The sequence below is a fragment of the Corvus brachyrhynchos genome, unplaced genomic scaffold, assembly GCF_000691975.1.
Source record: "Corvus brachyrhynchos isolate BGI_N302 unplaced genomic scaffold, ASM69197v1 scaffold142, whole genome shotgun sequence".
Classification (NCBI taxonomy): Eukaryota; Metazoa; Chordata; class Aves; order Passeriformes; family Corvidae; genus Corvus; species Corvus brachyrhynchos.
This window is the reverse complement of record NW_008237226.1, coordinates 4,465,690-4,482,227: the sequence shown is the minus strand read 5'-3', so window position 1 is coordinate 4,482,227 and position 16,538 is coordinate 4,465,690. Positions and strand designations below refer to the sequence as shown.

Sequence of the window (16,538 nt, the reverse complement as noted above, 5' to 3'; positions counted from 1 at the left end):
TGCCCCCCGACGACGGACCCTGCCGCGCCTTGGTGCCGCGCTGGTACTACGACCGGCACACGCAGAGCTGCCAGGAGTTCACCTACGGGGGCTGCTACGGCAACGCCAACAACTTCCTCACCTTCGACGACTGTGAGAAGAGCTGCTGGACCATCAAGAGTGAGTCCAGGGACCGGCAGTGTCCCAGAGGGCCCCGGGGTGGCAGGGGGCTGGAGGGGACACCGGGGAGGCTGCGTGGCTTGCGGGACGCTTTGCACCCACTCGATGTATCATAGAATCTTAGAAACAGAGAATTGTTTAGGTTGGAAAAGACCTTTAAGATGATCGAGTCTAACTGATGTCCCTCCTGCTTGTTGCAGCTTCTTGCTGATGTCAAATTTCAGGCAGAAAATCCAGAGGGAGATGGCCCAGAGATGATGTGTGGAATTGATCTATTAGTACTTTAAGTGTAGTTTAATATTGCACCTACTTGCTAATCAATGCACTGGATTCCTCCAGTAAAATGCATGTGGGACAAACTGGGACTTGCTTGCAACTGAAGTAATAGTGTATTGTCTGCAGTAACATGCGAACCATGAAGAGGTGAATTTACAGAGGATGAAATTATTTTTTCTGCAGAAGTGCCCAAATTATGCCGGCTGGAGGCTGATGGAGGACCTTGCAGGAGTTATCTAAGAAGATATGCCTTTAACTTGAGCTCGATGCGGTGTGAGGAATTCATCTACGGTGGCTGTTATGGAAATGGCAATAACTTCAGAGATTTGCAGTCTTGTATGGACCACTGTCTGCCAGAAAAAAGTAATGGTTGTTCCAAATTTTTAATAAAATAGATGGTTTGAAAGTGATATGAAGATGATACTTTATTTGATGTTTTTCTCTGAATACCCATACAGTGGTATATTTGAAGACTTGTGTGAAGCAGATGTTTATATTGTCCACTTTAATTTTGATATGTTGTCTTAGCTGTTACTGAAAGAACAAAAATGCTGTGATCTTAAATATACCCACAACTATACCCAAATAATTTCTTTACTTCTAGAGAGGTGTATCTGAAGGGAAATTATAAGGTTGAAGATCTGTGTTGAGGCAGACATGTCAGAGATTGTGTCAGTCACATTCAGAGAAGTGGTATTGTAATATAAAGCAGAAGCACCTTTCTAAAATTCAGGCCTGAGAGATGGTGTTAGGTGGCTCAGGTTTTTGGCACTCAACAGCTCTGCTTCTGATAAAAGTGTTTTGCCTGACGTGACTCTTCACTGTCTCTCTATTTGAGCTTTAAATAAGAATGGTGGTAATTATGAGCAGGTGACTATAACTAAGTTTTGGTATGAACACCAGGTTCATCATTTGGTATGAACATCCAGTTCAAGATAGGATCTTTGAAAATCTACCAGAATGTATGAAAGCTGTTACTGCCTAAACTTTATTAGTGCTTGATGACATTTATTTGTGGCTGATGACAGATTGTCAGCATTTTCTTAGGTGAAAGCTGAATTATTTCTCTTGCACTTCTAATGAGTTGATAAGGGGTCTACAGCAGGAAAAGTAAAATTTTGTTGAGGCAAAAAGAAACATGCTCTTGAGGAAAGTTGTTGGATTTGTACATTTTGCTGCAAGCAGAATTTGCTGGCAAAATCATAGCAAAGTTGTGCCTTTTTTTTTTTTCTACAGAGGTTGTTCCACTGAAATTATTGCTATATTCCTATATATATGGAATAACATTATATAAAAATCTTAGCTATCATACGTGTAGCACCACAAATGGGGAAAGCAGATGAATTTCACTTACAGGATAATAATCCTGTTTTCTGGGATGGTTTGTTGCTTTCTCAAATGCACGACTCACTGGAATAAGATGCAGAAAGTCTCTGAAGTCATTGGTAATAGTGTCAATTCAAGGGGAAAAAGAGCTGTTTAGACACAAAATTTATAGCAGGGTCAATTTTAAGAAGCCATTTACAGAGATTATGTAATTTTTTTTCTCTCTCTCTTTTTTTCCTTTGTCCATTTTTCCTTTGTCCTTTTTTTCCCCAAGCTGGCCCCTTGCTATGCTATAGCCCAAAGGATGAAGGACTGTGTTCTTCTTCTGTGCCTCGCTATTACTATGACTCCAAGACTAAATCATGTAAAGAGTTCAGATATACTGGCTGTGGTGGAAATGCCAACAACTTTGTCACTGAAATGGATTGCTACAATGTCTGTAGAAAAGGTAAGGGTGGTTTTTTTTGTATTTTGTCAGTCACGAGCAGGTAAAGCAATCCACATACCAGTAACAAGTGTTCACAGTGTTCTTTTATTCACCTTGGCTTGCTACAGGGGTATGCTTTTTGTGTTTTGGACTCAATGTTTTCGAAGGCAGGGAAAATTGAAATACAATGCTAAATCCTTCTGGCAAGATCAGTGTGATGTGAGGTGGTTACACCATATTTGAATGAAGTATTGAGAAGGGCACACAAAAAGACTAAGCCTGCTTTCTAGAGCCCACAGGGAATCAGTCTTCAAACTGTTCAGTACCTCCATGACCACTAATTAAAATATCATTTTATTCTGCATAGTTTTAAATAGGATTAAAGTCAGTTGTGAAATCAATTTACTTTTTTCCTTTTCATTTTCAGAAGTTACCATCCTACCTCAATTCCCTGTTGCCTACTCATATTTCCTATTCCCATTACTAAAGACTTTTGCCTCATCAGTTTTGCTGTGTCAGCTGTATCTGTGGCTGTGGGGGCAAAGCTTGGAATGATAATTGATTTTTTCCTAATGGTTTTATTCAAACCAGCTAATGGCTGTGTTTGTAAATCAAAACAGTTGTGCTTTTACTTGCAGTCATATGTTCATACCAGCTATTGCAAGTTTTAATACTCTAGTTTAATTCATTTGATATGAAAATAAATGAGAGAAATAGAGAAATGCATAATTGTATGTTGTTCCCCAGAACACTTAGGAAACAGACATAGCTAGTATTTTAAAAATTGATACTAATGGGAAAAAAATTTAAGGCCATATCAGGCATGTACATTGCCTTTGGGGAAAAAAAAGGAAAAACTAAAAAGTAGTTCTGTTTTAAACATAATATGCACAAGGTCTGAATACTCAGTATTGAAGTTGTGTAGTCAGAAGCCTTATGTTGGGAGATGATTCTTCAGTTCTGGGCTGGAAATCCAGGACTGGGGCAAGGATTGCACCCTGAGTACGGTCCTCAGAAATAAAAGTACTGCCTGCCAGTTAGTCATGACAGCAGTATTTCTGTGGATGACAAGTCTGAGTGTGTCTCTGCCATTGTATTATGAGAGAGTCTCTAATAGTATGTTAAGTTTATGGGAGATGCTTGTGATTATCTAATTCGCATTCATTACTACCTGTGAAGTGGTAGGGCCAGGCTCCAGGCTGGAGTGTGTGGGGAGAGGAGGAAGGAAACTGCCTCTTCAGCGTCTCACCTCCACACTGCCCCTGCCAGATTCACCTGGGGCTTCTCTCTTCCTCACCTTTTTGTTGTTGTTGTTGTTGTGGAAGAAAGAAGTAAGGAAATGCTGTCTGTCTTATAACTAGAGCACCAGATAGCCACATGTAAAGTATCAGTTACAAGCTTTTTCATCAGCTTGTGGATTTCACAATTCAATAAGGCTTGGTACAGCCAAAGACCAAAGTTAAGGGCATAATTAGTGCTAATTAATGTTGTGCTATGCATATTCATTTCTGTGGCTTGGCACTGCAACATTAGGCAAATAATTCAGGCAACTTAAGCCACTCCTCCTCTTCTGCTTCCATTATTTCCTCCCCAGCATCTTTTCTGTTACCTTTTGGAGTCTCGAATTCAGTTGACCTTCCCTGTGCAAATATGCAACTGCTTGTTAAATTGATGTATAGTGTTTTGAGTGAAAAGGTTTGTGATGAATTTCATTTTTAAAAAATTATATTAGAAAAGAAAGCAAACACATTGGAGTGACAGCAAAAGAATTGGTAACTGGCCACAGTGGCTCTGCATGCTGGTAAATAGGTAGCAGAAAGACAAAGATTTTCAGTCAAGACTGCAGAGTACTTGTTTTCTGAACGGCACTCACACAGTTCTTGCAGCCTTTGAAAGCATGTCTGGAGTTAACTTGGACTGTCTTAGGCTACTCTGCAGCTTCTGTGAGTTTTGTGCAGAAACTCAACTTTTCTTTTCATCTCTCAGAAACACTGGGTATTTTTTAACCTTTACCCCACTGTTCAGACAAATGTAAGAATAGTTTGGGATTTTTTGTTTGGGGGGGGGGTGGTGTTTTTTGTTTGTTTTGGGTTTTTTTAATAGATGGCAGTGTATTTAGTTCCATTCTGCTGTCACTGCAGGACAGCTAGATAAGGCTTTGATGCCTGCTCAGGAAAAGAGCAACAAAGTAGGATTCCAGTGCCAAAGGTAAACACTCTGGAGACCTTAGAGTGTGAGAATAGGGAATGCAGAACACATTTTACAGTTTCTGATATGTTTGTTATTATTGGACAACTGCTTGAACAGCATAACATGAAAAAAAACCAAACAATAAAGAGTAGTAACAGTTTTGTCATGCTGTTTCCCTAACTGCTTCCTTTGTTTTTTTAGCAGGAAATCAGAAACCAAGGATCAACAGGCCAACAAATGGGTTCCGCAGAAAAATAGTGAGAAAACTGATTAAAAAATCTCAGACGTATAACCCAAAGTCGTAAAGCTGATGTGCACTTGGATGTTTGAAACACTTTTTGTTGATTCCACTTTCTTCTTTTGTAAGATATTTTTCACTAAGTTTTATACTGACATAGTTCTGTCTTTCAGGACTGCTTTTTGTGCAATTTACTTTTTTATAAGGAACTGCATTTAATAGAAGAATGAACCTAAGTTTGGTTTTTCTCTCTGTTGTCTTTGCAATAATACTTTGGAAAGACAGGTGTTTAGAGTTCCATGTTTTTATGGGGGGAATATTACTACTGCCTTGGGAGAATATTTCAGCTGTTGCAAATCAATTAAAATTTGAAAAATCAATTGTCTGTTAGTATAACTAAGGAGACTACAACACTGAAAAGCTACCATGGATTTTTAAAATTTTTTTTGCATCCTCTGCTTACTAAAGAAAATGAACTTTTCACAAGTGTGTTCAGAGGTTTATTGCTCTGCCATTTATGTACTTTGGCCCTATCATTTAAATAGATTGTCACTTACAGTTAACATTCTTAGTCAAGGCTTTCAGAAGCTGTCATAACAGTAAAAGAAGTACAAATTTAAATGCAGCTCATCCCACAGGAAAGAATTTGGAATAGGGGTGCCTTGATAAACACTCTGACAAAGGCAATGAATAAGCTAGTTGAGTATTAAAATAAAGACATGGCCATTACTTTTCATGACATCTGAAATTTTTGCTGTTACTCCAGATCCTCATATGGCATTAATCAGCATAGTTTTACTGATTTTAATGGAGCTATGCTGATTACATCTGCAGAGGATCTTGATATTTGTGATAATGCAGTAGCTGTTAGAGCAGTAGAAGTTTCTGCAAATTTCATCTACAAAAGAGTAATCCCTCTTTTGAGGCACTTTTATATTTCTTATGGTAGGTTATGCCTATGGTGATACTTTTGCACATCCTTTTATGTTTTGTATTTTAATCATGCCTGAATTTCAGTTAATTTCACCTACAATGTTTTCTAAATATAAATTGGTAAGTAATGTTAATAAAATGTTTTTTGTGGGGAAAAAAAAAAAAAGATTGTTCTGTCATTTTCCTGAATGAGTTGTACAGACCAATATGTGTAATGGAACCTATAATTTGCTGATTATGACTCTAACAGAGTTGTCTCTTCAATCATTTCCTTACACTGAGGTCTTTATTTGAAGAAAGCCAATAAATTGCATTGAGGTTATTCATCCCCAGAAGTTTTGTAGCTCAGCTGGCTCTCTCGAAAGACCTGCTCTCAAAGGGGTGCTTAGTTAAGCTGATTGTCTGCTGCTGGGTCTCCTGTTTGATGTTGCACTATATGAATAGCTTTTGTGTGGGTGACAAACTAGTTGTTTGAAATGACATTGGCTTTCAGTTAGAAAAATTCAGGCGTGTGCTTTAAGCCTATTTTGGAGAGGGAACATGATGGGCAAACTAGTCAAGATTTTCTTACTAATGTTTCTATCACTGCCACATTTCCAATTAAAGCAGCTCTCTGTGCTTGCCATTGTCTTTCTACCACTCTGTTTCTGGTTCTTGGTCTCAAAACCCCTTTTTATTTTAATCATCTCTTGTTTAGTGCAGATGAATGAGAACACTGTAGCAGACAATTGCAGGTAACTAGTGACAGAGCTTTGAGTGCTTGTCCCATGCCAGACCTCTTCTCTTGGTAACCAGCCTTCAAATAAAGGGGACAGTATAAACTCCCTGGGGGAGCCAGGGTACGATATCTATGGACATTGCCCGTATTCCTTCCTGTGGGTTATGAATTTTGGCTGTCCTGTTTACAGCAGCAGCCCAAGGCATCCTCTGAATATTTTTTCATACCTAATGCTAATGTTTAGGGCTGTGTTTATTTCATGTTCTGACCATGGCTTATAAAAACACGAGCTTGTTTAGGAAGTCAGAGTTCAACTTAAACATGGTGTTTAACTGTAGAGGATGGCTGTCTTTTAACAGCAACACCATGGGGTATAATTTTTGGGATCATGTTTGAGAAATTACTATTACTTCTTATGTCTCTGGGTCTTTGACTTTCATAGGAGTATCTTTAGAATGGGGTACAAAAGTGGACCTAGGATTTAAAGGGAGTCCCAAGTCTTAGAGCAGCTCCACTCTACTTTCTGATGTCAGAATTGGGTGCCTTGTCACACATCATAACATGCCCTGAGCAATGCAATACCCTGCTCATGTCCTGGAAAGGATCCAAGAGTTTGGTACTCTTCTGTTCATGCCAGCTCAGGGTCTCAGCAAGAGCTGTCTTGATGTACCAGGGTGCTGCAGTGGCCACTGCAGCCCTTTATAATGCAGCTGTTCCACAGGCACTTTCTTTTCTTGCATAAAAATACAATTTAAAGTCTAAGGGCTTACTGCTAAAGTATGCAGTGAAATATCATAGGTTTGGGTTTTAATCCCTTATCTACCTGGTATCACATAGAAATTTAATGTAAACCATAATTTTCACAGGGTTTCCTAGTGAGCAGGCTGTAGAGTATTCTGGAGGAGGTGGGGCAGGGAAAGGAGGTGCTCATGGAAGTTTTTTCAGTTCCTTATTGAAGCTATTACATAAATTGTACCATATTTCCAGGTAAATGCCTTCATCTCTTGTTTTTTGGTTGGTGTTTTTTTTTTTTTTTTTAGCTACAAAGAATTTCAGCTGTCACTGTGCTGCTCTGCTTTGTGTTCTTAGTTTACTATCCCTTCAGACTACTGTGACTTTGACTAATCTAAACACTTGTCATCTACAGCCTTTTATATGATTCATTACTTACTTCCTTTTTCAGTTTGCTGATGAAGCAACACAGGCCCGAGGTTGGGCCAACTGTTAGTGTTTTGCCACGTTGAAAATTGATGCAGCCCATACCATCCTGCAAATTAACTTTTATTATAGTAGCCAGTGTCCAGCATCTACTATTGTGTGTCACAGTGCAAATTTCTAATGTAGAGGAGGGAAGCAGTGATTATAATCAGTCAGGTTTGCATAGGCAAACTGCCACTGAAACTCCTGACTAGTGATTTGCACAGGACAGTCATACCTGCCCCTGAAAAGTAGTTGCTGGAATAAGCAGATTTGAATAAACTCCATTGCAACATCATTGCTCTTTAACTTTCATTGTGACCCATTATTCCAGATAATTTCTTAGAGATATCTTGCAAAGAACTGTATAAAAATTATAAAAATGAAAATCTGCACTGATTCTTCATCGTAGGTCTTCATCTTTATATTTCAATGGAATTTTAAATGTCAAAAAGAGAAAAGAAAAAAATTAATGTGGAACCACATAATATTTTTATTGATAAGCTACATGATGGCAAGCAGAATTTCACCACATATAATTTTAACAGCGATTTGCCCCAATAAATGGCTTTCTCACAATTCCATACTGTAGTAGCAAACTGACAATGAATTCAGCTTGTATGCCTGGAGTCAGATTTCTGATTACCAGAAGCATTCCTGTTTCTCTGTCACTTCTCATCAGTTGAGGAGGTAGAAAACATGGAACTTTTTTTAGAAAGAAGCATTTATTAGAAACAATGGGCCATGTTAAAAAAAAAAAAATTAAAAATCCCTAAACTTGTGTCTCAGATCAGAGGTGAGAGATTTTATCCCAAAGCTTGAAGTCAGCCATATGGCTGAGGGCAGCTGTTCTAACCCAGACAGGGAAAAGAAATCTGTTCTGCTAGAGAAACACTATTCAGCTATGACTATGTGAATCTGGAAGAACTGCACTGTGGCTCTGCCAGAATTATTATGCATTTACATCAGTGTTATTGAAAGCAAAATCTGCCTCACTGTCTTTCTAGAAAGGAAGACTATCACTGGCAATAATTAGAAAACAGAAAAACTTGCTTTTGTTGAAGTAAGCCTCATTTTTCATTGTATGGTGGTCCAGTACAATAATGTCTGTCATCTGATAAATTACTTAATTGCTGAGGAGAAGGGGTGTTAATCATAGAATATAGAGCCTGATGAACAGCAGTGATATTTAAAAAGTAATATATGTAAACAAGATACATAAAAGCATTAGCCACTGGTGTGATCATGAGCTATGATTTCCAAATAAATGCTGGAGAAATGAGCGTTCCCAGCTCATGTGTGAACTATTTATAAAAGAGAGATAGTTCAGGCAAGTTAAAGACTAATCTATGAAATGTAGGACATTGTATCTATTATGTGGGAATAAAACAAGTCACTTTTAATGAAGGTCCCCTTTGTACTGGCAGCGCTGACCATAATTTCAGATGAATATGGACAAAACTGGTGCTCTTCCAGAGAGATCGGATTAGGCACAAAAGCACACACCTGCTTTTGTGTGAAAAGGTTTTAAATGCAATTGCAACTCAAAGCACATCACATTGTCTGACTTGGTGGGGCTGAACTTCAAGCTGGTGACCACACAGGAATCTTAAGCCTTATTGTTTTCCCAGGCCAGATCCTCATTAAAGGCCTTAATGTATTAACTACAGGTTAAATGCTGTATCTGCCAGCTGAGTTACAATAGTTTTGCTCAGTGAGCTTTCTTGGAGGTAGGGCACTGCTCGGGAAGTTTGCAGCAGCTTTTCTAAGATGGCAATGCCTGTTTACATGTTTTAAAGCTTAGTGTGAAATGCAATAATAAAGCTCATAGTATCTAATAAATGCATATGAACTCTATTGTCTATGAGATTTTTTTCTGTGTATGGGAAGCAAGATAAAGAGAATAGATTATACTAATAAAAGCTATTTAAAGAGTCAAAAGAGTAGAGCGTGAAAAATACACCACATTACCAAATCAGAAAGCTTTGCATTGTTACCGTAATTTTCAACAAGGAGAATCTTGATTTTTACTGATGTTGAAACACTTAATAAAAATGCATCTGGTAGAAAGTAGCACAACTGGCAAAGCTCCCCCCCCCCACCCTTTTCTCTAAAAGTGGGAGGGAAGTCTAATGAGAAAAACAGTGATGACAAATGGTATTTACTGCTCCCTCATGCATCCAGGCTGCTGCACTGGAGCACAAGGAGCCTGTACAATTTCCGCTGTGCCATCCAGAGGGATTCTACCACGATTTCAACGAGAGCTGGAGTGAATCCAAAGACTTAATAACCTCCTTTTAAGTGCAGAAACATGATCTTGCATAGATCAGTGCTCCTCTGCAGCAGCACATGCATCTGCTTTACCTGAGATCTAGTTCTCCAGTGTTCATCAGTGAGTGCAAGCCAAAAAACAAAGGCTAAACAAAAAATTTCCAATCTTTGTTTCAGTGCCCACAGAGCTTCTGCATGTGATTGCTTGATCTGGTGGAGCAACTCTCATTGGTTTACTTCAATATGTCTTCAAATAGGATTCGATCTAAAACTGCTATGAAGCCTATTCTACAAAAATATTGGGAAATACCTGTTTTAATATTGAAGGCATTTCCTTGATTCAGTTTTATCAGGGTTTGTTCCTTCCACCTTTGCCAAGACTTCTTTTTAAATCTAAAACAGTATTCAGATAATTAGATAATCAGTTTATATTGAAGGAGGAATTTAGTATGGTTTAAATTCATCATATAGTTTGGATACTCTTCTTTCTGATATAGTATACACTAGTAGGCACCTAAGTGTCCCTTTTGTACTGGCAATTAAAATGAATTCCTTAACTGGTCTCATAAGAGCAATTTTGCACCCTTCTAGTGTGAACTAACCTAAGCAATACTCAAACAAAACTGTACAGTATGAATAATGTAAGTTCTAATTATCATAGAACCTTTTAAAGCCACAAACACTAAAATGTAGTGAAGTAGAGCTCACCTCATTTTGTTTTCCAATTTTCTATTTTCTTATTTAATAGGAGACTGAAAAAAGATTACAGACTGTGCTCTGCAGTAATGCAGATGGAAAGCTTCTCTTGAACTCCAGATATACAGTAAAGAAGCTCTTTACAAACCTATTGCAATAGAGCTGACAGAGAATTATCCAACTCTATTGCCTCATTTTTGTATAGACACCCACAGTTTTTCTATCCCCAACAGACTGAATTACGCCTTTAAATATGGCAGTGAGCACTCAGTAGCACTTAAGTTTCAGATTTTATTTTTTCTCAGTTTTGAGAAATCTGACTTCGCAAAATAGCTTTCTGATTTCAGCCCAGAAAGTGTTAGGGAGGAGCATGCTGAGTCTCAGCTGCAGAGGGCGAGGCTGCAGATCTCAGAGCCTCAAAATGCCCTCAAACTATTTATTGCTGAAACCCTCAGCTCTGTGAAGTACTGACAAACAGCTCAGATGGCTTTGTGGAGAGAAAAGAGGTAGGACTCTCTTAAGCACTTGAGAAGGGTAGATCAGAGGAAAATAAAATAATCCCAGCTCTTGCATGGTCCCTCCTAATCACAAGAGACATTTTTGAAAGTTGTGCAGTGATGATCATTCCTTGGCTAAGGAATCCTGGGCTGGAAGGAGGAGGGGAGAGCCTTTTTTGACTCATCGCACTTCCTTCTGTTTTGCCCTCTTGAACAGCCTCTGCCTGCACCATGTTCTTGAAAAAGCCAAGAGCCACTGGACCTGACCATGTTCTCTGTGCTTATTAGCCAGATGGTCTGAGCTTTCAGTCCAAATTTTCCAGTAAGTATGAGTGACTGTCTCAAGTGAAGAGTAACATAAGGCTGGAAATAGAAGTAAGTTTTCTGAGGACATCACAGAAAAACTAAGGATACAAGTGAGTCCATCCATCTGGGCACCCAGAGCACTTAGGATTGCGATTACACGGGAAATCCCTATTGCCAGTGCACGTCACAGCCTGTGCTAGAAGCACCACTTTGATTTGGGGAGGACATCTGTCCCAGTGCTGTGCAGGGCCAGGGGCAGCTCACTGCCAGGGACATGAGCTGAGAGGTACAGAGCAAGAGGAGCAGGGCCTGAAGAGGGACACAGCACTGGGTGCATCTCTCTGGATGGGGGTGGGGAAGTGGCCATGGGGAGGGGGAGAGCAGGAGTGAACAGGGGGCTTCCACCACGCGACCTGGCCTGCTGGGATGCTGAGGTTGGTGACAGAGCCCTCCTTCCCTGCCCCTTCCAGCAAACCCATCCCACTGTCTATTCTGTACAGTATGCTCTGTGATAAAAGCTGCATATTTTATTCCAAGGAACAATGTTGATTTATGTTCTTGAGCGCTACATGGCAAACTTGTTGGTCATATGTTCATATTGCAGCACTATCATACACTAGCTAATGTACAAGAAGCAAAAGAAATTAAAAATCAGCTATCTGGACTCTCAGGTGGCAGCATAGGGGATTAATAGAGTTTTGAAATGTATCTCTGTAGTCAGCAACAGCCTAAAAGGTAGCGTTTTTTACCATCAGACAACAGAAAACATAAAATATGATAATTTTGTTTTCCAGCTTATGCAATAGATCTCAGCTGCAGTGAGAGCTCCATAAAACACACTAAAGCATGATTTTTGAGCTTTTTGAACTGGTGGATAACTGTGACAGCTTTCTCTATTTTATTGCTTTCAAACAAAGCAGATGTGAAGAGAAATTGCAATGCATAACTAAATCCATACCTAGCAGTGGATTAGTGGGGCATTCACTCACTATGGTTTGATAATGTCTCTTTCAGACACTTGGATAGTCACACTCTGAAACATAATTAGGACTCAGTCTTCCTGTGTGTTACTTCTGCTAAATTTCCATTTAACAGTCAATGTTCAAGAAAAATGCTTATTTTCTGAATCAGGTGTGGGATTGCTGCCTTGGCTCAGTGCACAACCTTATGGGATATGTTTGGGCTGTACAATGTCCCCTTTACTAGTGTTGGGGAAGATGAAACAGGAAAGCCTTATAAATATGATTGCCTGACAAAAGATTTTGGGAATATGAAAACTACAGGCAACATCGAAATGAAAGCCACTTTTGAAATACCAAGTCTTAGTTACTGAACAACTGGAAAACAATGGTATGGCCGACTGAAGGTAATCCCCTCCTGATTGAACAATACCCTTTGATTGCAAGCAGGTGCAAGGGTCAGAGCAGACCCTACTAGCTCAGCAGAAGGGGTCCAAAGAGTAGTTTTTAGAAGTTAAGATGTAACACTCTATGGTAATATAAGAACTCTTATAGGCTGTATGTAAATGCTATAGGATTTGTATCATGTATTAGATTGGTTAGTGACAATTAGAATATTCAGTACAGAAGATGATTTATTGTATTGTAACCAGGACTTCAGACACTTCCATTCTATTCTCTTATTCTTACTACTTCTTCTTCACTCTCCTTGCTCTTACACTCTCTCTCTCTCTCTCTTACCCGCTTACTCTCTTGCTCTCTTGGACCTGCTCAGAGCTGAGTCTGGCAGCTCTGAGCAGTGCCCCTATACCCACGCCCTTTACAATAAACCCCATGTGTCCCAAGATCAGACTATAGAGATCTCTCGTCTCCGTCACCGACCGTCCCGACCGAACCCGTCAAGAACCTACAACTAGTAATGCAGATTTTGCAGTCTGTACTTTGGTCTCTGACATTTCTTCAGTTTTAGTAATGAAGAAGAATGAAAAGGAGGTTGTTGGTGAATGAACTGCACAATCTTTTATTGGCACAGAGAGTGTTTGTATAGCTGAAGGTGAAAACAGACGGGATCAGGAAACAAAGATTGCATTTGCAAAGGTTTGATTTGTGGGATTTTAATAACTGCATAGCTTTCTAACCTCTATTTATTGAGTTCCCAAGAATTTCCCAGGAGCTTTTAAGAAAGTGTCTAGGGCTCCTTATCTCTGTCCTTGGACATTTATATCTATATTTATTAAGGTAAATACCTTTGAAAATCTGGCTCCACCTCTCATTTTCAAAGTGGTTGAAGACCAGGTGGTTCACAGTTCATGCTAAATGTCCTGCTCAGAATCACACAACTTAGCATTGCTGAACATAAGACTCTTTCTTTTCTTGAGTACCAGGATCTCACCGTGCAGGTTAGATCACCATGAAAAGGGTGTGCATAATTCTGCCCATTAGGTGGGCAGTTGTGTAGAATGGGAAAGCTGAAAAACAGGAAAATAAGTGAAAAGTGCATGTATAAATGGCTGACTTGGTGAATTGGCCAGAAATGAGTGGCCAGAAATGGTTGGAGGCTGAGCCAGATCCCAGTCTCTGCTGCCTTCTGCTTTTGAATGTAAATTTGGGGCTGTGAATTTTGCAATATTAGGAGTTGCCCAAAATGTAATTGATTTGAATAAAGAAGAAAAAAAATTCCATAAATGCTGCAGTATGAGAAAGCATCAAGATGTGAACCATCCCTGTTTTCAGATTTGCAAATCAGAAACCTGTCGGGCATTTTGTGCAATCAAAACTGCACCCTTTTCCATTCAGCTTTGATTTATTAATGAGAAAGCTCCCATATCATTCCCTCTTTCCATGGTTGCTGGTACTATCTGCAGTTTCAGATAACAGAAAAGAAAACTTGCTGTGCCAAAGATGGCAGTGATTATAATTTTCATTTTTTAACACAGTTATCATTTCACATTTCTATTTTATGTGTTTTTGAGTTCTGAAATGAATCATACATGGAAAAAAATAGAACACTTTATATTAAATCAGTCTCAGAATGACAAGAAAAAACATCTACCGCACCCTGTGATTAATTCATTAATCCATCTTTCAAAACAAGCGGTCTAATTAGCTTGCAAACAAGAACATGACGCACATGTGGCTCTTCAAACAGTGTTGACATACTGAATAGTTTGGATTCCTGCAATACACAGCCTTTCACTTGCTACTTCCAGTTCCAGTAAGACCTAAGACCAGAATATTTTTGATCTCAAAGTTTACTTGATGCACAGTAGGGAATGAGCTTGTGGTCTGTGGCTGGGGCACAAAGAACAGATTATTTGAAGAAAGTTGATATTTCAAGTGCATCTGAGTGGCAGTCCTGAACTGAACACAGTTGACTAAAAATGCAGATGGTAAAAAAATCTGAGTGCTATTGTTTGGCCTCTTCATGAGAACCAAAACCCAACTGATGGCTCATGCCATATATATGTATTTGCATACATGAAAGAGAAGGAGAATTGATGGGAGCAGACTGTGAAGATTGCAAAGACAGATAGGTCTGTCAGCTCAGTTAAGGGAGCTGTACCACATCAAGAGGCTTTACAGTGCTGTATAAAGTAAGGGTGATGGTTTCAGGGTAGAAGGTGGGGCTGAAGCTGAATTTCATATGTACCTCTCATTCAATTAAAAGGCAATCCAGAAAACCTACTGAATAAAACCATTACTATTCTATTCATAATGATTCAATTACCTTTAAATATTTGTGAAAGATTGGCCAGGATAAGCAGACTGGTTTTAATTTCTTATTTTTTGTCCTTAGGTAGTGATTATTTTCACTTTCCCTGCTTATATCTGACTCTGCTACTATGTCACTAGATCTCAGAAATGGGACTGAGGTGAGCATGTGGTAACTCTCAAGGTCTCTGCCATGGCACCCACATTAACAGTCCTTTTGGCTAATGGAGGTACTGCTGCACTGAATTCGTCCCTGTCATCATCCAACCCAACTTCTCGTACTGACTTCTTGACCTTTTACTAACTTTTTTGGCATAGACTGTGATATAACTGGATTTTTTTTTTTTTTAATGTTCAACACAAAAGAGACAATTAAGATGCCAGCTGCATCGCTCGAGATTTTGTTTATTTTGGAAATCTGTAAGGAACACAATCAGTTTCTAAGACATAAATTCTCCCATTAACTGCAGAAAAAAGAGGAAAGCTATAATGCCACAGCAAAGACAAAGAAGATGAATGATCTATCACATTTACCCATGTCTGACAAGATGTCTTCTGTCACATCTAATGTTTGGTTAGTGACTGGGATGGGTGAGGAGCAATGTGTGAAAATACACATACACCTTATGTGTTGTGTAATGTTCTTGCATTGGTTGCCTGCACCAGCTGAATCAGAAAGCTGTGATGGGGTGGCCTTGCAGCAGACTATGGGAAAGGCCAGAGCTTTGGGTTCATGTGGATCCAGTCATGCTAGTAAAACAGCAGGGAGGTTCACAAATGCATTGATGGTTGAGAATGACAAACATATGAGTAAACCATGAACTGAGGGAATTTCTCCTATAGAAGGCATACAGAAAGGAACTGGTTTGGAAGCAATCAGAACACTCAATACAATCACTCACAATATGTGTGAAATGCAGGCCTGGTAAGCAGTGCTGCTTGTTGTAACCCCAAATTTCTGTCCTTTGGGTAATCTCCAAGCTCCAAATATTTTCTTTCACTGCTGGGCTGCAACAAAAATGAAAGTATAAATATCAGGTTTTAAGTAAAGAATGTTTTTATAAGATTGAATTGCCTCTCAAATATATAATTTTTAGTAAAAGGAGTACAAGAGCAATCAAGTCTAACCAAAAAGTCCTAAAAATAAAGATGCAAAATGCTTTGTTCTTTTCTGCCCTATAAAATGTGTGAAGTAGGTTCTCACTAAACAGTCTCACACAGACTGATATTCCTTAACACAAAGTTTGTTTCTTTTGTAATGCTTCGACAAAGCCAAGTCAGAGATTTCATATATACCCAGTGCATATATAATTTTCATATCAATGAGAAATTTTGGAAGCTGTTGGGGTTTTAGTTTAGTCCTAGTTTTTTTCCTGTTAAAGGAATTTTTTCCCACATGCATGTTGCTAGGGGACAAATGGCTGTACTTAAGAAAGACAAAAGAGCTGCCCATTGGGGGTGGGGTGGGCCTGGCTACTCCTTTGTTTCACCTGGGTGTGGGGTCAGTTCGCTCTCAGCGTTCAGAGAGAGGAGCTGCAGAGAAAAGAGCTGCTTTTTCTTTCTGCTGGAAACAATGCCGGGATCCCAAAGCCGCTTTCCCTGCCCTGCTGGAGGCCGGGCTGTGACCGCCCTG

At 39.3% G+C, this 16,538-nt stretch overlaps 1 protein-coding gene across 1 annotated transcript; it reads left to right on the top strand.

Annotated features, from left to right (window-relative positions):
- Positions 1–6: 6 nt before the first annotated feature.
- On the top strand, positions 7–9,321 carry TFPI2 (tissue factor pathway inhibitor 2). Its single transcript, XM_017729294.1, has 4 exons — positions 7–159; positions 619–798; positions 2,036–2,209; positions 4,580–9,321. The coding sequence occupies exons 2-4, from the start codon at positions 702–704 to the stop codon at positions 4,681–4,683; spliced, it is 375 nt and encodes a 124-aa protein (XP_017584783.1). The 5' UTR covers positions 7–159; positions 619–701; the 3' UTR covers positions 4,684–9,321.
- Positions 9,322–16,538: the final 7,217 nt, after the last annotated feature.